The following is a 24,858-nucleotide window of genomic DNA, read 5'->3' as shown; positions in this document are numbered from 1 at the left end:
CTCCCCAGCCACTTCATCTAGCTCATCCCGGGGGATTCCAAGGCGTTCCCAGGCCAGCTGAGAGACATAGTCTCTCCAGCGCGTCCTGGGTCGTCCCCGGGGTCTCCTACCGGTGAGACATGCCCGGAACACCTCCCCAGGGAGGCGTCCAGGAGGCATCCTGATGAGATGCCCGAGCCACCTCATCTGGCTCCTCTCAACGTGGAGGAGCAGCGACTCTAATCCGAGTCTCTCCCGGATGACCGAACTTCTCACCCTATCTCTAAGGGAGAGCCCGGACATCCTGCGGAGAAAACTCATTTCGGCCGCTTGTATCCGGGATCTCGTTCTTTCGGTCACGACCCATAGGTCGTGACCATAGGTGAGGGTAGGAGCGTAAATCGACCGGTAAATTGAGAGCTTTGCCTTTTGGCTCAGCTCTCTCTTTACCACGACGGACCGGTACAGAGTCCGCATTACTGCCGACGCTGCACCGATCCGCCTGTCGATCTCGCGCTCCATCCTCCCCTCACTCGTGAACAAGACCCCAAGATACTTAAACTCCTCCACTTGGGGCAGGATCTCATCCCCGATCCGGAGAGGGCATTCCACCCTTTTCCGATCGAGGACCATGGACTCGGATTTGGAGGTGCTGACCCTCATCCCGACCGCTTCACACTCGGCTGCGAACCGCTCCAGTGAGAGCTGGAGATCACGGCCTGAAGAAGCCAACAGCACCACGTCGTCTGCAAAAAGCAGAGACGCGATGCTGAGGTCCCCAAACCGGACACCCTCAACGCCTCGGCTGCGAATCCGACTTACTGCCGGAAATGCGGACCAAACTCTGGCATCGGTGATACAGGGACCGAACCGCCCTTATCAGTTGGCTCGGCACCCCGTACTCCCGAAGCACCCCCCACAGAACCTCCCAAGGGACACGGTCGAACGCCTTCTCCAAGTCCACAAAACACATGCGGACTGGTTGGGCGAACTCCCATGCACCCTCGAGGATCCTGCTGAGGGTGAAGAGCTGGTCCACTGTTCCACAGCCAGGACGAAAGCCACACTGTTCCTCCTGAATCCGAGGTTCGACCTCCCGACGGACCCTCCTCTCCAGCACCCCTGAATAGACCTTACCAGGGAGGCTGAGGAGTGTAATTCCCCTGTAATTGGAACACACCCTCCGGTCCCCCCTTTTTAAAGAGGGGAACCACCACCCCAGTCTGCCAATCCAGCTGACAGCCCCACAACATCCAGAGCCCTTAAGAAATCCGGGCGGATCTCATCCACCCCTGGGGCCTTGCCACCGAGGAGTTTTTTAACTACCTCAGTGACTTCGTCCCCAGAGATTGGAGAGTCCGCCTCAGAGTCCCCAGGCCCTGCTTCCACAATGGAAGGCGTGTCGGTGGAATTGAGGAGGTCTTCGAAGTATTCTCCCCACCGACACACGACGTCCCGAGTCGAGGTCAGCAGCACGCCATCTCCACTGTAAACAGTGTTGACGTTGCGGTGCTTCCCCCTCCTGAGACGCCGGATGGTGGACCAGAATTTCCTCGAAGCCGTCCGGAAGTCATTCTCCATGGCCTCGCCAAACTCCTCCCACGTCCGGGTTTTTGCCTCAGCAACCGCCGAAGCCGCGTTCCGCTTGGCCATCCGGTACCTGTCAGCTGCCTCCGGAGTCCCGCAGGCCAAAACGGCCTGATAGGACTCCTTCTTCAGCTTGACGGCATCCCTTACCGCCGGTGTCCACCAGCGGGTTCGGGGATTGCCGCCACGACAGGCACCAATGACCTTACGGCCACAGCTCCGGTCGGCCGCCTCAACAATGGAGGCGCGGAACAAGGTCCACTCGGACTCAATGTCCCCCGCCTCCCCCAGGACGTGGGAAAAGCTCTGCCGGAGGTGGGAGTTGAAGCTCTTCCTGACAGGGGATTCCGCCAGACGTTCCCAGCAGACCCTCACAGAGCGTTTGGGTCTGCCAGGTCGGACCGGCATCGTCCCCCACCATCAGAGCCAACCCACCACCAGGTGGTGATCAGTTGACAGCTCCGCCCCTCTCTTCGCCCGAGTGTCCAAAACATGCGGCCGCAAATCCGATGACACGACTACAAAGTCGATCATCGAACTGCGGCCTAGGGTGTCCTGGTGCCAAGTGCACACATGGACACCCTTATGTTTGAACATGGTGTTCATTATAGAAAATCCGTGTCGAGCACAAAAGTCCAATAATAGAACACCGCTCGGGTTCAGATCGGGGGGGGGGCGATCCTCCCAATCACGCCCTTCCAGGTCTCACTGTCATTGCCCACATGAGCATTGAAGTCACCCAGTAGAACGATGGAGTCCCCAGAAGGAGCGCTCTCCAGCACTTCCTCCAGGGACTCCAAGAAGGGTGGGTACTCTGAGCTGCTGTTTGGTGCCTAGACACAAACAACAGTCAGGACCCGTCCCCCCACCCGAAGGCGGAGGGAGGCTACCCTCTCGTTCACCGGGGTGAACCCCAATGTGCAGGCGCCCAGCCGGGGGGCAATAAGTATACCCACACCTGCTCGACGCCTCTCACCGTGGGCAACTCCAGAGTGGAAGAGAGTCCAGCCCCTCTCGAGAGGGCTTGAACCGGAACCCAAACTGTGCGTGGAGGCAAGTCCGACTATATCTAGTCGGAACTTTTCTGCCTCGCACACCAGCTCGGGCTCCTTTCCAGCCAGAGAGGTGACATTCCATGTCCCAAGAGCCAGCTTCTGCAGCCGGGGATCAGACCGCCAAGGTCCCTGCCTTTGGCCGCCGCCCAGCTTGCACTGCACCCGACCCCTTTGGCCCCTCCCACAGGTGGTGAGCCCATGGGAAGGGGGACCCACATTTCCTTTTCGGGCTGTGCCCGGCCGGGCCCCATGGGCGAAGGCCCGGCCACCAGACGCTCGCCTTCGAGCCCCCCTCCAGGCCTGGCTCCAGAGGGGGGCCCCGGTGACCCGCGTCCAGGCGAGGGAAATCTGTGTCCATTTATTTTGTTCGTCATAAGGGGCTCGTGTGAGCCGTGATTTGTCTGGCCCCTCACCTAGGACCCGTTTGCCATGGGTGACCCTACCAGGGGCATGAAGCCCCAGACAACATGGCTCCTAGGATCATAGGGGCACGCAAACCCTTCCACCACGATAAGGTGACGACTCACGGAGGGGCAAATAAATAAATAAATGAGAAACAATTTAATCTGAAAAAAATGCATATGATGAGATACAACAAAGTTATTGTGTGGACGTATATTTTCTGGACAAGGTTGTTTTTTTGCGTCATTTAACAAAAGGCGGCAACACCTGATCATCTTGTTCTTCATATTTTGCATGTCGTTTTGTTAAAATCGTTTTCCTTCGCAACAATGCAGGCAATGCGCGGATGGAGCTGTGCGGCGGCAACACAAGCGAGGGGCGAGGTTCCCTCTGCCGGGTCAAGCAACTTCCCCGCCAGAGCGTCTCCCTTTGCCGCCTCCAAGCTAGTGGACAGTCCCCGCACAACCTCCCCCCTCCCGCGACCCCGCGGCAGCGGCCCAATGGCACGGCGACCTGCCACGGCAGCCTGGGCCACGGGGCCTCCAAAGCGGGCTCATCTGCTCGGAAGGTGCTGGTGACCGGTGGCGGGGGATACTTTGGCTTCAGGTTAGGGAGGGCATTGGCTGCACAGGGGATGTCCGTCATCCTCCTGGACCTCAACAAACCTTCGCTGGACCTCCCTGATGGAGCGCTCTTCCATCAGGTACAATATATTGGGCCCGAGAGTTGTTTTACGCAGCCACCGAAAGCTTGCCAGCATTTTTCCAGGGGGTTACGTGATGGGGCCATTATTTTGGTGTTCAGCGGCGCACAGAATATAATAGCTAAGAAGCAACAAGCGCACCTGCTTCGCCCTCCCGCCGCACGTCTCGTCGGTGCGCGCTTGAAACTCAAGCGCGTTACGTGGCACTTGCGTCAAGATGCCATCAGCGAGCTTCTCGTGTGCCTCGTCTATGTGGTTCAAATGGGACAAGGCGCTGCTGACCGGGCCGCAGAGGTCAGACGACATGATTCGGGTTTCACCTGCCCACCTCAGGTTGCTCTTAACTTAATTATAGTCATTTCTTTTTCCACAGGCCGCTCAGTCCTCGTGTCGCTTCGCCTATGCTCGTTATACTGGAGCAAAACGGCGGCCGTGAATCTCCTAAACCTGACTATTCCTCTCTTGTTGGGGCAGAGCGATATCCGGGATTACTTGTCCCTCTTCGACGTTTGTGACGAGGTCGACTGCGTGTTCCACTCTGCATCTTACGGCATGTCTGGTCCGGAACAGGTATTGTGTATTATTTCGATGAGATTCATCATGTCTTCGTAAGGCTATAGACAGATTATTTTGTTCAGACAATAACATTGTTTTTAGTTACCTGCTGACAGTTTCGACGGCTACTCCAGTCTTCTTCAGAGTCGAAACTGTCAGCAGGTAACAACGAAAAATTTTATTGTCTGAACAAAATAATCTGTTTATAGGTATCATTGTATGTCATCATCATTGGTCTTCTGTTTTTTTTCCTTGACTTGTGCACAAAAAGGCTAAAATACGAGCGCCGTGCGGTAGCGGCGTATTTAAAACGGCCACATCTAATATTACAAGTGTCTATAGCATAACGTTAACAAGCGTTGCAAAACGCCAACTCATGTGCATTTATTGCAATACTCACCGGCATATATTCTTCATCCTCTGTAAAGATTGGAGCAGCCGAGCTTCAATTGAATTGAAGCAACAACAAAACAATCATTTGTGTATGTACCTCCAAAGTAAAATATTTTCTTCATATCTGGCACCAGCTGAGGAGAGAGCAGGTGGAGTCTGTCAACGTGGGCGGCACCGATAACGTTCTTCACGGTGAGGCGGGCTTGGACGAGCGTCAAGTAGCACGCCGATAACGCTTTCCTTCTTTGAAAGTGTGCAGAGAAAGGAGCATTCCCCGGCTGGTGTACACCAGCACCACCAATGCGGTATTCGCAGGAGAGCCCATCGAGGACGGTGACGAGGCCTCCGTCCCCTGCGTACCCCCCGACATGGTTGGTAACACCTCGCCGTGGGTCCAGGATGTGTTTTAAGTCTACTTTTGTGCACTTCAGCACATTGATCACTACTCACGGACCAAAGCCATAGCGGAGCAGATGGTCCTCTCCGCCAACGGGTGCTCCCTCAAAGGTACGTGATGTTGTCGTGGAAAAATGAGCATTTGGAAAGCAAATGTATCTTCCATCTACGTTGTGTAGTATCGTGCGCGAGCCGAGCCACTGGTGATGGCGAGCCAGATTATTTTTGCTCATGGCACCTCATGTCCTCTCAGCCTCTCATGTCAGATTTCCACTTCGTTGACATGGACAGGTGTGAGACCTCTCCCCTCTTGTCTGCCATGTGACCCGACACCACATTAACAGCCGCCTCCTTATATATTTAATTAAGCTTAGAGCCTTCTGGTTCAAGATGGCGTCGCAGCCCACCACAGTGCCATTGTTTGTTTGGTTGACTCCGAAGGCACGAGAGGTCCGTGCTTAGGTTTGTGTGCCGTGCAGGTGGCGGTGTGCTGAGAACTTGCGTCCTGCGGCCTTGCGGCATCTACGGTCCTGAAGCGCGCCGGCACCTCCACAGAGTCATGGTGAGGAACACTCGCACACATTTTTAACCCACATAAATACTCAACAGGTCCCGCGTCGCTCCATCCGTCTCCCGCCGGGAAACAATTTGCATTATTTACGGCTCTCTCCAGTTACGCTCCGTCTTTTTTCCAGTATTTCTTCTCCAGGCCTTTCAGCATTTCTTCTTCGTCAGGTGCCTTAGAAGGTTGAGTTTTTGAACACAGCCAACAATGAAGATGATTTGACTTGACATGAGCTGGCCTTGCATAGTGCAAGCACATACATGATTATTTTTTCCAATTTGTCTGTGTTGCTACTCTATGTGGGTCTTTGAGTCAACTACAACAAAATGCACCAAAAGCGAGTTTTCATGTTCATGGTCAATCTGACCTTGTCTTTTACTACGTGTCAGGTGAACGTGGAGCGTCGCTTGTTCAGTTTCCGCTTTGGTGACCGGCGGGCCCGAATGAACTGGGTGCACGTGGACAACCTGGTGCTGGCCCACAGGCTGGCCGCGGAGGCTCTCACCATAAAAGAAGGCTGCGTCGCTGTGAGTGTGTATCTTACTGTACTGCTTTTTACCTCACTGAATATTATTTTGTTAGGGTTGTCTAGCTTTATTAGATTCCATGTTATTGCACGGAGCTGTAGCGCACCGCTTCATATCCAAACATATCGCATCGTGTCTTAGTTCATGAATGAAATGCTGCGCCAATTTTGTTCTCTCTGTGTTGTTGATGTGTTGTTTTTTTGTCTAGAGTGGCCAGGCCTATTTCATCAACGACGGACTGTCAGTTAACCTCTTTGTGTGGTTAATGCCGCTTGTGAGTTAAAAAATGTTTGCTGATGTTTCATATGGATCACAATTGGACCTTTTTAGTGTTTTATTATTATTATTATTATTATTATTATTATTATTATTATTGAGTGTGACCACCACAGCCTGTTTAGAGTCCTGCTGTGATTCTAAAAGCACAAGGGGCAACTAGTCACCACCTGATTGCCAAAGTTATTCTGTTGGTGTGTATTTGCTAACGATAAGCTGTTGTTGAAAATCAATTTTTCCCAAACAGCAGCCTATTGATGATAACGGAATTGGACAAACTCAGGCGCCAGGTGCGTTTTCTTGAATTGCGTGCATGATTAATGGTTTCTTGTTTTTGTTGCAGTTTGAGAGGCTGGGCTACAGCCAGCCGTTGATCAACCTGCCCGTTTGGCTCGTCTATTCAGCAGGTAGCGCCTTGTTGGATTCAAACATCTAAAGGCTTCCTATGCGGTGCCTGTTGTCACATCACTCGTGTTCTTTCCCCAGCTGTCCTGGTGGAATATTTGCACCTATTGCTGAGACCCGTGATGGAGGTGCCTCTGCTGCTCACCAGGAGTGAAGTAACAAGCTCTATTTTTTTCACGCCTTTCCCACTCACAGAGTTCTTTTGAACACGAAGCGTGGTGATGGAAATACACCCGCCGGCCGGTGCTATTTTTATTTTAAAGCTTTAAAACTTACATGAAAACTTAGAACAAGCCTCCCACCGAAGGGATCGGGGTGGAGGGGAGCAGACCATCCATCTTAAAGAAGTGCAGTCACGGCCGAAAAGGTGCTCCTCATGAATTTGTAATGAAGCCGAAACCAAAGCTGAGCTTGCGTCGCCACAGCTCAGTCTGTCAGACATCTGCCAGCGGACGCACGATCGTGAACGAAACAAAACCCTGGTTGTTGCGAGGCCGTGGCGGGAAAATGGAGTCGAACGTTGCCCTATGTGTGTGTGTGTGTGTGTGTGTGTGTGTGTTTTTTGTGCGCAGGTGAGGAACATAGCCGTCAGCCACACCTTCAAAATAGACAAGGCCCGCAGAGAGCTGGGCTACTGTCCCAAATCCTACAGCCTAGCAGATTCTGTGGAGCAGTACCTGAAATCCCGCCAGGCTCGCTCTGGTTTTCCTGGGGTCCACTGGACCCCCCAGCTGCATGGAGTCCGTGTGCTGGTGATGTTGCTGATGATGGCTTTGGGCATACTGCTCGTCTTGTTGAGCCAGACTCTGGCTGACCGCTAACATTGTGAAAAAATTTAAAAAGTCATCGAATGGAAGGTCAGTGTTGAACGCACTTGTTTCCAAAGTAAGCTCGCGCCATAATAAAATTTGTCATCTGTAGCCACGGACTCATTGGATCAAATGATTCACTTTTACTTGACATTTCAAGTAACATTTTCCAAATATTTAAAAAAATTGTTATTCTTAAATTTTTATCTGAGCCTATTTTTACTGTCATTTAATTAGTGTTAATTCCGTTCCAATTTTTATCTTTTAAGGTACTCTTGAGTCCCATTTTACCGTAATTTTTCATGTAAAATACGCCCCCGTGCATAATACGCACCCTAAAAATGGCATGTCGATGCTGGAAAAAAGCCTGTACCCATGTATAATACGCACCCAAATTTTGACTCTTACTTAAGTACGTAAACGTAAAATAATTTCAGAAAAAAGATCATCTTCGGGAACAACCGGATGTTATTCTGCCGGTCAGTATCACTGCGCATGCGCTAGCAAACTCGATAGCGAAGAAATGTTTCGGATTTGTGTAGGGTACATTGTGACAGCAAACGAGCAGGTGATCGAGCAAGCGTCTGATACGAGAGCATTGTGTTCGTATGGAGCGTGTTTGAAGTGAACAGCAGAGAAGAAAGGAACAAGGCAAAGTGTTGTGAAATCAAATATTACCTGTAATACGCATTTAGAACTGAACTCTCGCTCTTTATATAGCTGACGTGTCTTGCGCATCCGTTCTGCGCATCTGTAATGGCGGCCTCCGTATGATATCCGGTTTGCGATGGAGATTAAAAAACTAACAATATTTGACAATAACACACCATCAAGGATTGCACCATCGCATCAAACGATGTGTCGTCAATTATGAATTTTACTGACTAAGTGTGTTGGGCAGGATGGCTGAATGCGATGCGCGATTGACAACAAACAAGAAGAAAGGTGATTTCAAGTTTTATTTCGAGGGAGATTTTCTTCAAAAATTGTTGTACCCATGCATAATGCGCACCCCAAATTTTAGGACAATAAATTAGTTAAATTTTGCGCATTATGCATGGGAAATCACGGTAATTATTTTTTTCTCTCCAAATTGATTGTATTGATTGTAATGAAAATAAAAATAGACAAATAGTTTTACCTAGTAAACTATCCATTTTGAATCTAATTTTGACATTCATTTTAGACAAACACTCAAAGCTTGAAGATTTTCGACCTTTCGCTCTTTTTTTTTTTGTCGTGCTTCTTCAGCCGTGTGTTTCTTCAGGCTATCACAGGAGGGCGCTACTGTATTACTGCTGCTGTACTACTCAATTTTTCTCAAGGAAACGTGAGCCATCCACCCACTCGAGCTTTTGGGGAATTTCCAGTCTCACGTCATTCACGGTCAAATTTGAGTTTTTAGTGTGTGAATTTTGACTTTGACAGCGTGTTTTCCCCGAATTTTGCATTCGACTTGGTTCCACCCACTGTGTATTCATACTATCTAATAAACACAGTTAACAAGACACAAAAATACTCCCACGCTATATGTGATGAATACTTTTTTATAAACTTTTTTTTTTTTTTTTACATCTGTGATGGTTTGAGTCACAAGTGTCAGGCAATTCATTCAGTCAACTCCTTGCAACAAAATATAAATAAACTCTTTCAAAAATAAATAATGGGAAAGTGCTAAGAGCAGTGTCATTGTTCCAATGTATTTCAGTCAAAAAATATATATAAAAGGGTCATTATTAGCATTACCGTAAACCGTTTTGATCCTATTAGAACATTCCAACACTTCATTGCACAAGACGGCGTTAAAGTGTTTACGCATGCCTGCCTGTGATGTAATACGTGTTGATTTGCAGCTGAGACATCGGCAAATACTTTTGAAATGTATAAATCAGGTTTTTTTAGTACTATCACTGTTTCAAGTAACTGAGAATGACAAAAAGAATCAGTGCTGACTGACTAAAGCCTCGGAGCATTTGAATAGACAGTTGGCGCCTGGTCCACAATATATGAAGCACCAGAATGGTTTGAAAGTGCCCAATAGTCCAAGGTGAGGACCGATGAGATCACATGGCGGGTGCGTCGCTGACGGGTCTGGGCTTGTGCACGTCTTCTTTGGTCTTCTGGATGCAGGTGAAGATCTCCTTGAAGAGAACCTTGTAATTGGGCTCCTCCGACGTCGTTGAGGCTTCTGTTGGCGAACCGGAGAGGCGGCGGCGGGGATAAATGCTCACGGACGGGGTTCGGGACGTCTGGACGGACTTGTGGGTGAGCCCCGCGTTTGGCTGCTGACACCTCTGGAGCAGCTCGTTGTACTTCACCTAAAACACACGCGCATGCATTTCACTGGCCGATTGTAATTGTCAGAGTTGATTGGCACTGACATATCCGCAAAGCAGTGCTTTGGTCTCAGCAAAAAAAAAAAAAAAAAAGAGAATTATTTTTCAAAAAGAAAAAAAATCAAATGAGCAAATGCGTGGCTGGTAGCGACCTGCAGTGCGTTGTAGTGCGCGTCCACCTCATTGAGCAGCAGGACACCCCTCTGCTTCACCACCTCCGCCCTCCTCACGCACATCTTGTCGTGATCGTCCCACACGCTCGCGGCGCTCCTGCGCCTCTGTCCCTGGCGCTCCTCATCCTGGCCTTCAGTCATCTCATCAGCTGCCTCCTCTGACCCATCTTGATCCGCTTCGGATTTATCGAATGAGTCATAGAACATTGCGTCGGGAAGAAGTAGTCGGTCTGGTTTCCTAGGTCGCACAGGAACCTAAAATCAGCATCCTAAACAGTCTGCGCTTCTTTACTTGGCAACTGGGGCCCGCCCGATTGCTATGTTACAATGTAACCGCAAAAATATGGAAGTTTTGAGTGAACTAGCATTCATGCACCTGGATGTGCAGTCGTCACGCCACATGAGCCTCAGGCGCTCCACTTGGGGCTTCAGCTCCACCTGCCTGGCCTGGGAACCTGCCAGGAGGCTGAGTCGTCGCTCCAGGCCTTGCTTGTCATTGGTCGCGAGTTCGCTCTCGTGCTCCGCCGCCTCCCGACGCTTCCTCTCCGTTGCTAATTGACCCTGGAGAGTGCGGACCGATCCAAGAAGAATCCAGTGTTCCTCTTCTGGGTCTCGGCGTCGATGTGGGTTGACCACGGATTCCTGGGGCAACCGCCGTCCATCTGTTTGTCGCCTATGGTTGGGTACGAAGCGGAGACGCGACAAAGTCAAAGTGGGCGTGCCCGGAAGACCTCCGGGACGCTGCACTCTTTACCTGTCGGGCTCCAAGTCAAGCAGCTCTCCAAGACAGGAAACGCTCTGCGCGCTAAGGTTGCGTAGCCGCTCTTGTTTGTTCTGCTTGGATCGGGCAGTCATGAGCATCCCCAGCCGGTTCCGCAGAGCCTCCACGTGCCTTTGTAGTCCTTCGATGGACTCGGTCAGACTGGAACGAGACGGAAGACAAATGAGGAACGGGCCAAACCTATGATTTGTTGGACAGTTTAGGGAATTTGGGGATGAGTGAGTCTGTAGCCCACCAGCTAAGTTCATCTCGATGAGATAGGCTGACCTGTTTATCTTGTTCTGGGCCAGGCGCTCGTCCTGCACGAGCCTCCCGTTGCTTCGCTCCAGCTCCCTGGTGGACAGGTCCAGCTGCTCATAAACTTTGGCGTGCTGCTCGTTTACGTGACGCAGCAGCTCCACCTGCTTGGCCAGATACTGGCCAACAGGACAAGGAAGACGTTTGGAGTTGGAGTCAAGTGATGTCATTTTCAATCGACGCTCACCGACTCTATTGTCAGTGCTCTCTTATGCAGCCTCATTCCCGAAATAGCATGCTGCTAAACACAACGACAGCAGCAGTGAGCAAAACAGGGCAACGCCACTGCTGACTTCCTCGCCCGCTCTGGGCTCGTGCGTGCGTGCGTGCGTGTGTGCGTGCGTGTGTGTGCGTGTGTGTGTGTATGCCACCTCTATTTCCAGCAGCTGATCTTCGTTGGCGGAGTACATGTGCTGAAGCGCCTGCTCCAACTCGCGGTTGCGCTCCAGGAGGGTTTTGCCTAGTTTAGCAGCCAAATGGAGATCTGTCCCAAACATGTAGAAACAAACTTGAAATCGTCAAAAATACATGACGACAACATATTTGGCCCGAGCCCTGCCCTGGATACAAATCTGCCTGCCTCGTCGCTTCAATCTCTCCACTCCTCAGGTCACTTTGATACAACTAATGCGATATAATAAATCCTCCATGAGGATTACAAACGAGATAAGAAACATCTTTCACTATATAATAATTGATATACCTTGGTCGCTTGTAAAAAAAAAAAAATACGGAAACTCTAGCACCTAATCCTATTGTACCCACTTTTTGTGGTAGTTTTGTTTGATGGCCTGTGTGATTAATGCCTTAGCTCAATAACGTTTGGTGGATAGTCTTACCGTGCTCGAGGTCCCGCTGAACACACCAGGTATCTCCATTTTTGTCAAAATCGTCCTCAAGAATCCCTTCAGTTAACATTGTTACAAACGACCACCGCAGCGTCTGACTAGAATGAATGCAAGTTGTTCCCGAGTTGCTCTCGCACTCCGCCCTGTTGCCAAACTGCACAGCAAATCCGCAGCTCCACTCGGGGCGGTGTGCTGACACAGACGCGTGGCATGTCGCGAATACATACAAACAGCCGCCAGGTGGCACCCCATAGAAAATGTCGTCTCAACAACTATACACTGTGGGGAAAAAAGCAACTATAGTTGTGTATACACTCTGTGATAACGACAATTTTATTTTATTCTTTCAATGCTCTGAGAGAATAGTGAGTTATCGAAGTTGTGTATATTTTAAAATAAAAAAATTGGTTTTAGCTTTCGGTTTCCGGTGTGTGTGAGAGACGATCATCCCGGACGTCAAATTCGTTTCGACCAATCAGCATGCTCGTCAAAGTACCGCCTTCTTGACAAACAACTTGTTGTCCAGGAAGTAACGTTACTTAGTTTATTAATGAACTCTTACAGTTTGCAGTGTGGCACCATCTGACACAACTATTCACAGAGGCACGACACCATTAGTTACATTTTGGTGCTTTGTGTCGCTAATAACTGCGAAATGCTCAACTAAAGGTGCGTTTGACCGATTTTTGACGGTTTGCAGAGCGTCATCTGGGGCTGCGGTGGCCGCGGAAGGCGAAAGGTGTGCGAGGAGGCATCATGAAACTGCAGCGACATTTGGGAGTAAACCCGGCGGCTTTGGCTTATGCCATGACCACTCTGGGAGCTGCCATGATCAACAACATATTCAACTTCTACTACGTTAAGCTCTTCATCAGCAAGTACCAGATATCCGAGGGGGCTTTCCACAAATCTCAAGTGAGTGTCACGACGTTAGTACGCGCCTTGTGTCAACATGACTATCAATGTGCTTGCAGTTCGTGTATTTATGATAACAGGCAGTTTTGAAGTATATTGTTAAACTTGTCTTACAGGAATGCTTGTGGAGTTAATTTTTAAACAAAGATGCAAAGTCACTGAGCAGTTTGCTCGTGAATTCCAAATTGAATACCGTTGAGGTTATTGTATTTTATATCATTTTTATTTGTAATCAGCCTGCTAATATTACAAACGCAGTTTGCCTTTGCACAGGTGGTGTACATGCTGTGGAATGCCATCAATGATCCTCTCTTTGGATACCTGCAAGACAACTCCAAAATGGCGTGCTGCTCTCAGCGGCGGCTCTCCATCCTGTATGGCGCCCCGCTCTACTCCTTGGCATTCCTCATCGCCTGGTTCCCGTGGAGGTCCTACTCCCCCAGTGACTGGCTGTGCGGCGTCCACTTGACAGTGGCGTTGTGCGCCTTCGACGGCTTGCTCACGTTTGTGCTGCTGGCGCAGTGTGCCCTGTTCGCCGAGATTTCCAGCCAGCATCAGAACCGACTGAGACTCATTAAGTACAACCAGGTAAAGTTAAAGGTGGGCGGGAAACTTGGAGGATGATATTGTTGTCATATTTTGCCAGTGATGCTTTGAAAGGAAAAAAATTGTAGGAGCACATTCTAACGATGTCAACAAAATGACACAGGCCGTCTACCCGATTGCTTCTTTGTGACTTCCCAGGTGGCGTCGCTGCTGGGCTCCTCAAGCGTGCTCTTCTGCGGCATGCTGTCCCAGAATATGGAGGACTTGGCAGCCTTCCAGGCGTTCGCCGTCCTCGTGGCCATCCTGAGCTGCGTCTGCATGATCTACACGGGCCTCCACAGCCAGAGCCAGTTTGACGACAAAGCGTCCGACGACTTAGACGAGCCCGCTTCCAGCTGCTCCGAGTCTTCCACCTACACTGTGAAAATGCTGACCTGGCAAATCCTCATCAACAGGGACTTCCGGTTCTTTGTGCTCATGAACTTTTTCCAGGTCTTCATGCTGGCGTTCTTCAGTAATTTTACACTGATATTCACCGAGCACTTGATTCCCCCAGACGTGCTTTCGCCACTGGCCAGGAGCGTCATGTACGGCGCGGGATTCATTTGTCCTCAGGTAGTGATGGGGGAAGGGGGGTAAGCGCAACGCTTTCATTCTTCAGGGATGAGAATCTTTTGTGGATCCGCGGATTTCCGTGTTTTTTTCCGTTGGGAGTATCATTTTTGTGAATCGTGTAGATCCGTTGAGACAATTGTTTTTATATGGGAGGGGGGGGCAAGTCGAACGGGATCAGGAACTGCTTCAGATGGGCATGGCTCGAGAGCAGCGTCATCTTACAACTCGGAACACAAAGACGCTCTTAAAGCAATGCGACAGTGAGCGCCCGACGCGCTGCGGGTGCGCGATCGGACTAAATTAAGATCCCTGCGCACTGAGGTCCACTTCAATCTTGGAAAGTACATCAGGACTTTAAAAATATTTTCTAAATTTCAGCGACGGCTCTGTCACAATAATGCAACCAGCGCGGTGCAGTTGCGCGGTCGGCGACGCGCTACGGTTGCGTGATCGGACAAAAATGCGCAAATGAAAAAATGCTTAAAAAAGTCTTTGAACAGATTAAACAAATTCAATTATTTGTAATGGGGGAAAATAGATTCGGAATTCGACCGATTCGCTTCTCGAACCGCCTTCTGGAACGGATTGTGGTCGAAAACCGAGGCTTGACTGTATTATATTCACCTTGGTAGCCCACCAAGCAGGAATATTTCTTTAACAAAACTGTTGAGATTGAGTGATGAAATTAATGGTTTTGGGGTTGCTATAGTGCTAAAATCCAGGAGTTTCCAGGGAGCTTTTGCCTCTGAGCCTCCTCCGGGGCGTTGCCCCTGGCCCCCTGCGGCCCCCAATGGGGGCCTGTGGGCCTTGTGGCCCCTGCAGCCCCCAATAAGGGCCTGTGGCCCCTGGCCCACTGCGGCCCCCATTGGGGGGGGGCCTGCGGCCCCTGGCCCACTGCGGCCCCCCCAGTGGGGCATGCGGCCCCCAGACCCCGGCTACTTTTCAGTGTTTTTTTTCATTTGTCGTTCTCATCCCTGATTCTTAGGATTTTGGGGGGATGTTGACTATGATTTGAATGCAAATCTAATTTGATGCCCACCCTCAGCTGTTAGTGTTGACCTGCGACAGACTTCTTCACAACCTCGGCTACTACAGAATCATCCTGTACACCTTCTACTTGGAGGTCTTAATGGGGGCTTCTATGCTGGCCCTCGGTGCTCAGAATTATCGTATCCTGGCGTTATTCCTCACCCTCAGCATGTAAGTCATTCAATCAACTTCTTTTTTTATGATGATTACATCCATGACTGTTTGTCTGCTCGCTCCTCTCTGCTTGGCAGGGTCACGGTGCAAGCCACCTTCAGTCTGTTCGGCTTGCCACTGGCAGATATTATCGACGTCGACATGCACAAGTACAAGCGCAGGTAGCGTGTGTGTTGCGCCAGCTCTCGCTTCTCTCTACGTTGCCGGCGCAGATTATTTTGCGCCGATTGCGTCGTTTTGTCCGCTTTGAATTAATCTGCTCGTCGCGACGCATCACCGGATGTCATTTGTAGTGCAACGATAAATCTCCCACTTCCCGAATGCAAATGAAATTGCTTTGTTTACCGTGGTGCAGCTTTGAAGGGAGCAGACCTCTTTCCGTGGAAATGATTTGCAAAGTTAAATCAAAATCTGTATATGCAACTTTCTAGCTAATGTATTCTTGAAGTTGTAGCGCTGCCAAAATGGTGTTATTTCTCATGTCAACATCTGACCTTTGCTTTGTTGCTCGCGTTTGAGTGAGCAGACGTTGCGTGTACGTGAGTGGTTCTCTCTGATGGCATTTTGGCAGCTCCCCTCTGTCATCCATGGTGTTTGGGACCAACGCCCTGTTCACTAAGCCCGCTCAGTCTCTCGCGCCCATGTTGGTGATCAACATTCTCAACCAGTTTGGCTACGAGCAGCTGAAGGATGCCGGGCGGGACGTCGACGTGAGGTAAATAAACGGTGAAGTGAAAAACGGAATAATTGACTTGCACTCGCGTCGGCTCCGGGTGAGCGGAAGACGATCGAGCGCTGAGAAATGTTCAAATTCACAAGGGCTGGCACGCTCCATCTCCCCTTCGCAGAGCCGCGGAAAGCCTCCACAGCGTCATGTTCTACTTGGTGTGCACGGTGCCCATGTGTGTGGCCGCCGTTCAAGTCCTGGCTTGGAGGCCCTTCTCCATACGCAACAGTCACACCGTAGACAGCAGGTACGCCGACAGCTAGTGAGAAAACGACCCACCCGCCTCGATCGGGCCGGATCGTTGCGGAGAAGCGGCGCCGGCCAGCGTGTTTTCAGATGCAACTATTTGACTGAGTCACAAGACCACGTGATCAGCGGCAGAGTCTGTTGACTTTTGCCTCAGCAGAACCAAGCAAGATTCATGAGCCTCACGGGTTGGAGGCCAAGCACTCTGGCGTGATGCGGCTGGAAGCTCGGCGCACCTCGACACGATCTGTGCTGTGATGCCCGTGGGCGGTCAACTTGTTCAAATTTTAGATGTTTTGTTGCCTTTGGGGCATATTTGTCCAGGAAACGCCCATTGTTGCATTCTAGACATTAAATTTAATATTTTCTACCCCCACGTCATGGTTGTGGGTCAGAAAGATTTCTGACGCTGCTGTGGTGCGCGTTCGTAGTGGAGAATGCAACCCAACGCACCTTGTCTGACATGTACAATGATCAACTGTCAAGTGTCAAGGAGCAAATGACAAGCACAAGTTGGCTTTTGTCTTTTATTTAAAAAATGGTTTACTCTTTACCTCTTTCCTGGTAGTTCTATTTGTGCTCACATAGTGGATCTAAAAGTCAGACCTATTTCAAATGAGTAATCAAAGTATGTGATTGAGGCTTTACTTCAGATGTATACATCAAATTTTTAGTTAGTTATTGTTTTAGGTGTGTGGTTTTTTTTCTTGGGGGGGCGGATTTTGCAGTTTTGAAGTGAAACTTTTGCCCTTTGTAATGATATTAGGAAATAATAAAGATGCCACTTGCTTCGGCAGACGGGCTCAACTGCTCCACGTTTGGCATGGCCTCTCCACGTATTGGGGGGAGTTAAAATCCTCAAGTGAGACAACATTGTGACATTGTTTTTGTTCCCACTTCAAGACAGATAGAAGAAGTGAAACAAAACAACAAATGGTGTGCAGCACACGCAGCGCCGTGTTACACATTTTGATAGATGTCATCGGGCGCATTATCCGCCTGGGCAGCTGCTGCCTGCACAACATATCAGTCTCGTCAGAGCCACACGTGTACCCGCACGCCTCACTCAGCAGAGTGTACCTGGACCAGCGCCGGGTGTCTTTCCGCCGTCTCTTTGCTTCTCCCGTTGCGTCGGCGGTGCATCTCTTGCAGCACGTCGTGGAAGACTCTCGTTCTCTTCGTGTTCTTCTGTTGACGAGCAAAGTTTATGAAACCGCAAGCAGGAGTGTTTCTTGTGTTCCCACTGGCCAGACAGCCGCCACGCCCCCGCCCAGTTTGCCCGAACGGTGCGTCCCGTTTTGTCCGCCGTAAGAACACGTGGCCTCAGTGCGAAGGAGCCAGTGACTGCCGGTGGTGTAATGCTATGGTGGTTCCTGTTCTGTGTTTTCCTCTGACCTTTACTCTGGATTGTTCACTCATCAACCTCCAAAAGTACCAAAAACTGACAAAATTAAAAAAGAACTGACCTTGTCACTTTTGTGTGTTCGTCTACAGTTGCATATGTTCAGGCCATACTGAAATACACACAGAAAGCCGAGCTTACAACACGCACGCGTTTGCTCCTTGACAACGGAAGGAGCTGTTCTGCATCCGTTACCTTCTTTTGAACAATGAGTGTCACCGTGGCCGAGCTGTAGAGGGCCAAGACGACGAACGTTAACCACAACAGAACATGACCCACCATGAGTTTTGTCTTTTCTGCAAGCACAAGGAAACTTGGAACACCACATGTCCAGTAATGTATCGATTCAGCTTTTATATATATCATAAAATCAGATGTTTTAAAAAATCTGATTCATCAATTAGGACAGATGAATCAATTACTAAAATAGGGAACGTTCCTGTGTTTCTTCCTTACCCTTCACGACAAGAGTTGTTCCCAGGCCAACATGCTGAGCGCCGGGTGTCGGTTCCCTCTGGGTCGTGGCGGCACAGTAGTAAATCCCGCTGTCGTTGCCGTTCAGGGAGCGAATTTGTAAATCGGCTCCATGTAGGCTGTACTTGTGATGGTTTTGGGCCAGGTCAAGAGTGCCGTGCGATCTGTGCTCAAAAGCGAACCACTTGTAGCTTAGATCTTCGGCCAAGCAGTCGGGAAGGAAGCTGCACTGGATGACGGCATCTTGTCCGGGTTGGCGCCAAATCACGCCACTCGGTTGTGACAGGCAGCTGTGAGCTTGGGCCATTCCTGATGGAATAGGTTGACGCCGTCAACTTTGGTCGTGCGTTTGTGATGAGCGAGGAACGGCCAAGTACGTACCTTTTGGTGTCAGCCGGGTGAGAGAAAGGAGAGAAAGCCAAAACAACGGCACCATGTCTGCGGACAAATGGTCAATGATCTCATGATAGCGTGCACGAGGCAATGGAAATGGGTAAATTCCACTTACTCAACACTTCCTTCCTCTTTCCTCCCAGCCAGCGAGTATTTGCAACTTTACGGACATGATATCGGAACTCATCGGCCCACTAAATTTCATGCGAAAACTCATTCAGCTGTTTTGGAAAGGCAGCAGCAGGGATTTCCAATTAAAACAGTCAAATATATGTTGTTCCCTTTTATGCAATGTGGGGAAAAAAGGAACAAACAATTGTATCTCAAATCGACGTTCCCCAATGAAATGACTGGAAATGCCATTAATATGTTCCAGGCCCCACAAAAAAAAAAGATTGAGCAATTATTGTACTTTATGAAACCAAACTAATATTTAAATAGAATGTAAAGACATACGTAGTTTATAAATCAGAATTTACTGACTGTGGCTCTTCCCGGTGTGCACTCTGTGGCTTATTATGGATGGATGACTTTCTATTTTTTTTTTAACTCGTTAGTGGAAAGAGCTACGTGACTGAAAAACCTGCATAATTATTGACTTCCTTTCATTTCGATATGATTAGTCCCCAGTCTCACGCAAGTGACATGTCGCTCACCCAGTGTATGGGCGGGTCTTGTTGCGTTGTCAATCAAACATAATGTCCAACCGCAATCCGTTCATGTGTTGTGTTGACGCCCCCTTCCACGTCGACCTGCACACTCGCCATATTTTCAAGCCGGGGAGAACCGAGCCGCTCTGTTTGCTTGCCGAGTGAAAGCGAACAATTAGATCTCACCAGAGGTTATAAAAGTAGAACGTCGAAATTTTAGAGGAGGAATTTCATCTAAGTTGGCGTTTGAGTTGTGAGCTTGTCACCATGAACGTTTTCCGCCTGACAGGAGACCTTTCTCACTTGGCAGCCATCATCATCCTGCTACTGAAGATATGGAAAAGCAGGTCGTGTGCAGGTGAGTTCCGACCACATTGACACATCTCTACATCTTCACACAAAGTAGCATGCTGGTAAGGTATAGTTGAAACTGATCGTCTACTTGATTCGCCTGCTGCGTTAGCTGCGAAGTAAGCTAGCGACCCCCAATTCATTCATTTGCGGAAATGACTAGCATGCACGACGAGTACAACTGGATCTTAGCATTACTATAAAGAGTCGCAATTTATCTTTAGTCTCTTGTTTTGCTCACGTCAGTGTTGTGTGCATTGATTAATGACAAGCGGTCAATCGTTGGAGTCAACAAACTAGCTTGCCTGCGATGTAAATTGCATATTTAATGAAGTCCAAAATGTCTGAATACCTGCATAAATCACAGGTCCACATTTATTGCATTATACTGTATGTGGCACAGCAGCTTTTTTTGCTTCTACCACATTCATTCTCTACACTCCCCCGTCGTTTGTTGTTCGACGCTCGATTTTTTCAGTCTGGCGTCTGACGTGGCGTTTTTGACGCGCTACGGAAGTAGCTAGCATGCTAACACGCCGCCTCGCTTTTTCGCGTTGTTGTGGGCGTTCAACAACTAAATAAAAAACATTCACCAGCCCGTGCTGTTAGATTGCACGATAACGGAAGAGCCCTGTTACTAATTAGTTTCTTATTTCAGGCTTGAAAAGTGAGAAGGCTCTCAGGTTACTGTCTCGCAATGCTTAATAGTTTTGAATTTACCTTTTAGGTAGACATTTTAAATAAATATGTGATATCTTTTGAAGAAACGTAACTATAAATAGAAGACCCCATTTTTTTCAAATTTTATTACATTTGTCTTTTTAGAAGTTATCAACTCAGCATTCTTCTTGAAATCACACTGAACAGTTTCAATTGGCTTTAGGCCTGGGTTCTGGGAGCTCCCTTTAACACGCTTGAGTCCAGTTTATAACAAAAAAAGACTTGCATGAAACTTCATCCTTTAAAAACACGGGGAGGATTGCATTTAGAAGCCAAACACAAGATCCACGAAAGGATGCACTGGGAATTCTGAGCGACGGTCAATACGTCCGTAATTCCACGAGGTGGCACTGTTCTAGAATTTTGGAGGATCGGTTGCAGTTTCCAGGCTTTGCAGTGAAAATCATTGTGCTTGTTCCGGAAGGTATCTCTGGAAAGAGTCAAATCCTCTTTGCGATTGTGTTCACCACACGCTACTTGGACCTGCTGACATCCTTCATCTCGCTCTACAACACGTGCATGAAGGTAAGTTCTCTTGAATTTTCATATTGTTTGCAAACAATAGGCTGGCAAAAAGTGATTGACTTGCGCTGCGGTGAACTGGAACCGGTAACCAAAGGCAACAGTTTGGCCTCCCGGGAGCGAGCGCAACGTCACGGCGAGCCACTCTTGACTTATGGTGCGACGCTCCGCCTTTCCAGGTGATCTACATCGGCTGCGCCTACGCCACCGTCTACCTGATCTACGTCAAGTTCCGGGCTACCTATGACGGCAATCACGACAGCTTCAGGGTGGAGTTCCTGGTAGTCCCTGTCGGGGGTCTGTCCGTGCTCATCAACCATGACTTTTCCCCCCTTGAGGTGCATTTTTTCTTTTTTAATAGACATGTATTAACAGGCCACTTGCAGAATCAATGGTGTCTTGCATTAAAACACTACGTTTTCAGCGACTACCGTATACGGGAGCAAGGCAGATATCCCACCGTGTGTTTTCAGATCCTGTGGACGTTCTCCATCTACCTGGAGTCGGTGGCCATCTTGCCCCAGCTCTTCATGATCAGTAAGACGGGCGAGGCGGAGACCATCACCACCCACTATCTGTTCTGCCTGGGCCTGTATCGAACCCTCTACCTCTTCAACTGGATCTGGCGCTTCTACTTTGAGGGATTTTTTGACCTGATCGCCATCGTCGCCGGCGTGGTCCAGACAGTCCTCTACTGCGACTTCTTCTACCTTTATGTCACCAAAGGTATTCACGATTAACTGCATTTTGAGCCCTTTTCTTCTTCAAGAACTGCATCTAATACTGGGTGCAACACATATCATGTCAGATTTGAGGAAAACACAAGGCAATTGCTTGTAAAACTGGTCGAAACATTTCCAAAACGTGGAATCTGCAAATAATGGTTGTGGGAGGGAGTGAAGTTTGTCCGGCTAAGATGTGTTGGCATGATTTCAGAGATAGTCTCGTTTGTTTTTCAAAGTAGGGTTTTAAAGACGACCAAGTGTGTCAAATTAGATTTCTAAACTAGGGTCAGTATTTTCAAAGTTGGGGTTTATTTTTAACCTTTTATAGAATTTATACTTGAACAAACTCCTTGAGTTTCTTTTATCGGATCATCTTCAAACTGGGGGTTTCATGTAAACACAGTGAAGCTGAAAAGTTCTCAAAGGCTTTTATCTTTTTTGTCGATGTGAGGAATGATGTGGCGCTTCATGAAACTGGTCGCCAGGAAAATGTAATTTTTTTTCAAGGCTATAGTCCGCTGTTGAGAGTCGAAAACCTATTTTCATAAGATGGCCACTTTTCCTGCATGCTTGACTGTTTTGCGGCTGCCTTTCTTTCAGTGTTGAAAGGCAAGAAGCTGAGCCTGCCGGCGTAAGGCCCACGCGCGGTCCTGGCAGCGGCCGAGACAATGTGATGGAACGCCGTCGCCTTCTAGCCAGCCGGTGAGCCGACCGATACTAACAGGGAAAAACCAAAACAAACACTTTTGATGGCCGATCGACAGCGGCGCGCGGGGGGAACAAAACCTCCTTTCGAGTCCAACGTCACATTTGCGTGTTTGACCTTCTTGCCTTCAACTCCCTTTTCATTGCTGGTCCAGTGGCAGAAAAGGCTTTTTTTCCACTCATGGGAGGCTCTTACACTTTTTAGTATTTTGCCATATCCAATTTATTAGTTTTTTTTTTTTTTTTTTTTTTTAACAGTCACAAATGGGGCGACTCTTGGTAAGGAAATGTACATATAGTTTTATTAAAAAAAACAAAGTGTATCTGAGTGCCTCATTACAGCCATGTCTGACTTGTCACACTTTTTTGTGTTTTTAATTTTTTTTCCCTCTTTTTGTATGCATATTATTTCATACATTTATCCTCTCTGAGAATGAATTTAAAGACCGATTAATACATTTCCAATGAACAACAAAGAATACAGATGATGATAGAGTTCACAAATGCTTCAAGCAAGACCAGCCGTCATGTTCTTTTCCTTTCTTGTCTGGATGTGAACTGGCGACTGACAGTCAGCGGGCGTCACCGCTTTGATGAACAGCTAAGAATCTTATTTCTGCTCTAAATCTGATCCAAGTTGGCTACTCCTCAAGTGTTGGGATGGTTTTGCTTTCTAATTCCAGTCTTCTTCATTTTGCATGATATCGGCTTCATTAAAGATTTTGAAGAGAATCGCTACTGAGCATTTGAGTGGAGTTTTTGAAAAACGCAGGGAGCTGATTGGTTAACGAGCACAGGCAAAAGCTCCTTATGAGCAATTTTCTTGACAGTCTGTTAAAAGCAAAGCAGGACGAGTCAACAAAGATTTATTTCCACATCCAGACCCAGTTCAGACCTCCAGGGGGCCCTATGCAAAATTATGTCAAGCCCCCCCCTCCCAAGAGAGACCAGAGAGACCAGATTTGACAGACTAAAATTAAGTTTAATATGAAAAACATTAACAATTACTCAGTTTTATATAAACAGTTGTTCCACCTCCTACTCAGTAACAGCATCTACTCAAATGTAAAAATACAACAGGTTCGTAGATAGGTAAATAGAGGTAACAAATAGGCTGCACTTAATCGGCAGGATCCTCGAGGGTGCATGGGAGTTCGCTCAACCAGTCCACATGTGTTTTGTGGACTTGGAGAAGGCGTTCGACCGTGTCCCTCGGGAGGTTCTGTGGAGGGTGCTTCGGGAGTACGGGGTGCCGAGCCAACTGATAAGGGCGGTTCGGTCCCTGTATCACCGATGCCAGAGTTTGGTCCGCATTTCCGGCAGTAAGTTGGATTCGTTCCCAGTGAGGGTTGGACTCCGCCAATGCTGCCCTTTTGTCACCGATTCTGTTCATAATTTTTACGGACAGAATTTCTAGGCGCAGCCGAGGCGTTGAGGGGGTCCGGTTTGGGGACCTCAGCATCGCGTCTCTGCTTTTTGTAGACAACGTGGTGCTGTTGGCTTCTTCAGGCCGTGATCTCCAGCTCTCACTGGAGCAGTTCGCAGCCGAGTGTGAAGCGGTCGGGATGAGCGTCAGCACCTCCAAATCCGAGTCCATGGTCCTCGGTCGGAAAAGGGTGGAATGCCCTCTCCGGATCGGGGATGAGATCCTGCCCCAAGTGGAGGAGTTCAAGTATCTTGGGGTCTTGTTCACGAGTGAGGGGAGGATGGAGCGCGAGATCGACAGGCGGATCGGTGCAGCGTCGGCAGTAAGGCGGACTCTGTACCGGTCCGTCGTGGTAAAGAAAGAGCTGAGCCAAAAGGCAAAGCTCTCAATTTACCGGTCGATTTACGCTCCTACCCTCACCTATGGTCACGAGCTATGGGTCGTGACCGAAAGAACGAGATCCCGGATACAAGCGGCCGAAATGAGTTTTCTCCGCAGGATGTCCGGGCTCTCCCTTAGAGATAAGGTGAGAAGCTAGGTCATCCGGGAGAGACTCGGATTAGAGTCGCTACTCCTCCACGTGAGAGGAGCCAGATGAGGTAGCTCGGGCATCTCATCAGGATGCCTCCTGGACACCTCCCTGGGGAGGTGTTCCGGGCATGTCCCACTGGTAGGAGACCCCGGGGACGACCCAGGACGCGCTGGAGAGACTGTCTCTCAGCTGGCCTGGGAACGCCTCGGGATCCCCCGGGATGGGCTGGATGAAGTGGCTGAGGAGAGGGAAGTCTGGGAGTCCCTCCTTAAGCTGCTGCCCCCGCGACCTGACCCCGGATAAGCGGAAGAAGATGGATGGATGGATGGATGGATGGGTAGCGTAACCATAAAAAGAGAGGGGTTTCATTGCCTTGCTTACCCGACTGCTGTTGTCTTTGCTCATTGTCATGAAGACGCCTCTTTCGTTTTTCATTACCTGATTTAAAATGTCACATCTTTGCGGCTACGAGTCTACTCTACGACGACACACTGCTGCAAGCCATACAGCGCTACTAGTCTAGACAAGTTACTACATGTGATAGAATGATGACGGCGCGCGAGGCCTAACGCTAACTGCATAGTGTGCGTATTGGGCGTGCCGGTACTGTCCACATCAC

At 49.0% G+C, this 24,858-nt stretch overlaps 5 protein-coding genes across 8 annotated transcripts; 3 read left to right on the top strand and 2 right to left on the bottom strand.

Annotated features, from left to right (window-relative positions):
* Nucleotides 1-2,000: 2,000 nt before the first annotated feature.
* mfsd13al (major facilitator superfamily domain containing 13a-like) lies at nucleotides 2,001-17,150 on the top strand. Of its 2 annotated transcripts, none has more exons than XM_037257222.1 (9): nucleotides 2,001-2,010; nucleotides 12,652-12,704; nucleotides 12,788-13,002; nucleotides 13,276-13,590; nucleotides 13,747-14,163; nucleotides 15,209-15,363; nucleotides 15,444-15,527; nucleotides 15,938-16,081; nucleotides 16,215-17,150. In XM_037257222.1, exons 3-9 carry the CDS (start codon nucleotides 12,844-12,846, stop codon nucleotides 16,354-16,356), a joined length of 1,416 nt encoding a protein of 471 aa, XP_037113117.1. In that variant the 5' UTR covers nucleotides 2,001-2,010; nucleotides 12,652-12,704; nucleotides 12,788-12,843; the 3' UTR covers nucleotides 16,357-17,150. The 2 variants fall into 2 exon arrangements, with proteins under 2 accessions (XP_037113117.1, XP_037113118.1); XM_037257223.1 differs by having other exon boundaries at nucleotides 2,007-2,010; nucleotides 12,652-12,690.
* On the top strand, nucleotides 3,362-7,763 carry sdr42e2 (short chain dehydrogenase/reductase family 42E, member 2). 2 transcript variants are annotated; one of them, XM_037257229.1, is made up of 11 exons: nucleotides 3,362-3,726; nucleotides 4,201-4,296; nucleotides 4,809-4,866; nucleotides 4,927-5,045; nucleotides 5,106-5,181; nucleotides 5,550-5,632; nucleotides 6,025-6,162; nucleotides 6,371-6,436; nucleotides 6,782-6,845; nucleotides 6,925-6,998; nucleotides 7,416-7,763. In XM_037257229.1, the coding sequence occupies exons 1-11, from the start codon at nucleotides 3,370-3,372 to the stop codon at nucleotides 7,662-7,664; spliced, it is 1,380 nt and encodes a 459-aa protein (XP_037113124.1). In that variant the 5' UTR covers nucleotides 3,362-3,369; the 3' UTR covers nucleotides 7,665-7,763. The 2 variants fall into 2 exon arrangements, with proteins under 2 accessions (XP_037113124.1, XP_037113125.1); XM_037257230.1 differs by lacking the exon at nucleotides 6,371-6,436.
* cdr2a (cerebellar degeneration-related protein 2a) lies at nucleotides 9,183-12,310 on the bottom strand. 2 transcript variants are annotated; one of them, XM_037257232.1, is made up of 7 exons: nucleotides 12,079-12,310; nucleotides 11,611-11,723; nucleotides 11,210-11,358; nucleotides 10,916-11,122; nucleotides 10,538-10,834; nucleotides 10,141-10,399; nucleotides 9,183-9,970 (listed from the first exon to the last, which is right to left on the bottom strand). In XM_037257232.1, exons 1-7 carry the CDS (start codon nucleotides 12,155-12,157, stop codon nucleotides 9,716-9,718), a joined length of 1,359 nt encoding a protein of 452 aa, XP_037113127.1. In that variant the 5' UTR covers nucleotides 12,158-12,310; the 3' UTR covers nucleotides 9,183-9,715. The 2 variants fall into 2 exon arrangements, with proteins under 2 accessions (XP_037113127.1, XP_037113128.1); XM_037257233.1 differs by having other exon boundaries at nucleotides 10,916-11,083; nucleotides 12,079-12,308.
* On the bottom strand, nucleotides 16,876-18,802 carry si:ch211-139g16.8 (immunoglobulin superfamily member 6). The gene is made up of 7 exons (XM_037257321.1): nucleotides 18,724-18,802; nucleotides 18,597-18,653; nucleotides 18,198-18,524; nucleotides 17,937-18,037; nucleotides 17,806-17,853; nucleotides 17,420-17,527; nucleotides 16,876-17,353 (listed from the first exon to the last, which is right to left on the bottom strand). The coding sequence occupies exons 2-7, from the start codon at nucleotides 18,649-18,651 to the stop codon at nucleotides 17,300-17,302; spliced, it is 693 nt and encodes a 230-aa protein (XP_037113216.1). The 5' UTR covers nucleotides 18,652-18,653; nucleotides 18,724-18,802; the 3' UTR covers nucleotides 16,876-17,299.
* A 526-nt stretch (nucleotides 18,803-19,328) lies between these two features.
* LOC119126152 (ER lumen protein-retaining receptor 2) lies at nucleotides 19,329-23,019 on the top strand. The gene is made up of 5 exons (XM_037257303.1): nucleotides 19,329-19,616; nucleotides 20,754-20,854; nucleotides 21,031-21,189; nucleotides 21,325-21,577; nucleotides 22,177-23,019. The coding sequence occupies exons 1-5, from the start codon at nucleotides 19,526-19,528 to the stop codon at nucleotides 22,209-22,211; spliced, it is 639 nt and encodes a 212-aa protein (XP_037113198.1). The 5' UTR covers nucleotides 19,329-19,525; the 3' UTR covers nucleotides 22,212-23,019.
* Nucleotides 23,020-24,858: the final 1,839 nt, after the last annotated feature.

The sequence above is a fragment of the Syngnathus acus genome, chromosome 8 (assembly GCF_901709675.1).
Source record: "Syngnathus acus chromosome 8, fSynAcu1.2, whole genome shotgun sequence".
NCBI classification, from domain to species: domain Eukaryota; kingdom Metazoa; phylum Chordata; class Actinopteri; order Syngnathiformes; family Syngnathidae; genus Syngnathus; species Syngnathus acus.
Note: the sequence above shows the minus strand (reverse complement) of the source record. Positions and strands in the feature narration are given on the sequence as shown.

What these genes read in the sequence shown, in the direction of transcription:
- si:ch211-139g16.8 (XM_037257321.1), bottom strand. Translation starts at nt 18,651, where the DNA reads ATGGTGCCGTTGTTTTGGCTTTCTCTCCTTTCTCTCACCCGGCTGACA. An exon ending in CACTCATTGTTCAAAAGAAG is followed by an intron (nt 17,854 to 17,936) that starts GTAACGGATGCA and finishes TGTGTATTTCAG; the next exon opens with TATGGCCTGAACATATGCAA. An exon ending in GAACACACAAAAGTGACAAG is followed by an intron (nt 17,528 to 17,805) that starts GTCAGTTCTTTT and finishes GCTCGTCAACAG; the next exon opens with AAGAACACGAAGAGAACGAG.
- cdr2a (XM_037257232.1), bottom strand. Translation starts at nt 12,157, where the DNA reads ATGTTAACTGAAGGGATTCTTGAGGACGATTTTGACAAAAATGGAGAT. An exon ending in CTTGACTTGGAGCCCGACAG is followed by an intron (nt 10,835 to 10,915) that starts GTAAAGAGTGCA and finishes ACCCAACCATAG; the next exon opens with GCGACAAACAGATGGACGGC. An exon ending in CGTGACGACTGCACATCCAG is followed by an intron (nt 10,400 to 10,537) that starts GTGCATGAATGC and finishes TGTGCGACCTAG; the next exon opens with GAAACCAGACCGACTACTTC.
- sdr42e2 (XM_037257229.1), top strand. Translation starts at nt 3,370, where the DNA reads ATGGAGCTGTGCGGCGGCAACACAAGCGAGGGGCGAGGTTCCCTCTGC. An exon ending in CCTGCGTACCCCCCGACATG is followed by an intron (nt 5,046 to 5,105) that starts GTTGGTAACACC and finishes TGTGCACTTCAG; the next exon opens with CACATTGATCACTACTCACG. An exon ending in TTGTGTGGTTAATGCCGCTT is followed by an intron (nt 6,437 to 6,781) that starts GTGAGTTAAAAA and finishes TTTTTGTTGCAG; the next exon opens with TTTGAGAGGCTGGGCTACAG.
- LOC119126152 (XM_037257303.1), top strand. Translation starts at nt 19,526, where the DNA reads ATGAACGTTTTCCGCCTGACAGGAGACCTTTCTCACTTGGCAGCCATC. An exon ending in ATGACTTTTCCCCCCTTGAG is followed by an intron (nt 21,190 to 21,324) that starts GTGCATTTTTTC and finishes GTGTGTTTTCAG; the next exon opens with ATCCTGTGGACGTTCTCCAT. An exon ending in CTACCTTTATGTCACCAAAG is followed by an intron (nt 21,578 to 22,176) that starts GTATTCACGATT and finishes CCTTTCTTTCAG; the next exon opens with TGTTGAAAGGCAAGAAGCTG.
- mfsd13al (XM_037257222.1), top strand. Translation starts at nt 12,844, where the DNA reads ATGAAACTGCAGCGACATTTGGGAGTAAACCCGGCGGCTTTGGCTTAT. An exon ending in GACTCATTAAGTACAACCAG is followed by an intron (nt 13,591 to 13,746) that starts GTAAAGTTAAAG and finishes GTGACTTCCCAG; the next exon opens with GTGGCGTCGCTGCTGGGCTC. An exon ending in CGGGATTCATTTGTCCTCAG is followed by an intron (nt 14,164 to 15,208) that starts GTAGTGATGGGG and finishes GCCCACCCTCAG; the next exon opens with CTGTTAGTGTTGACCTGCGA.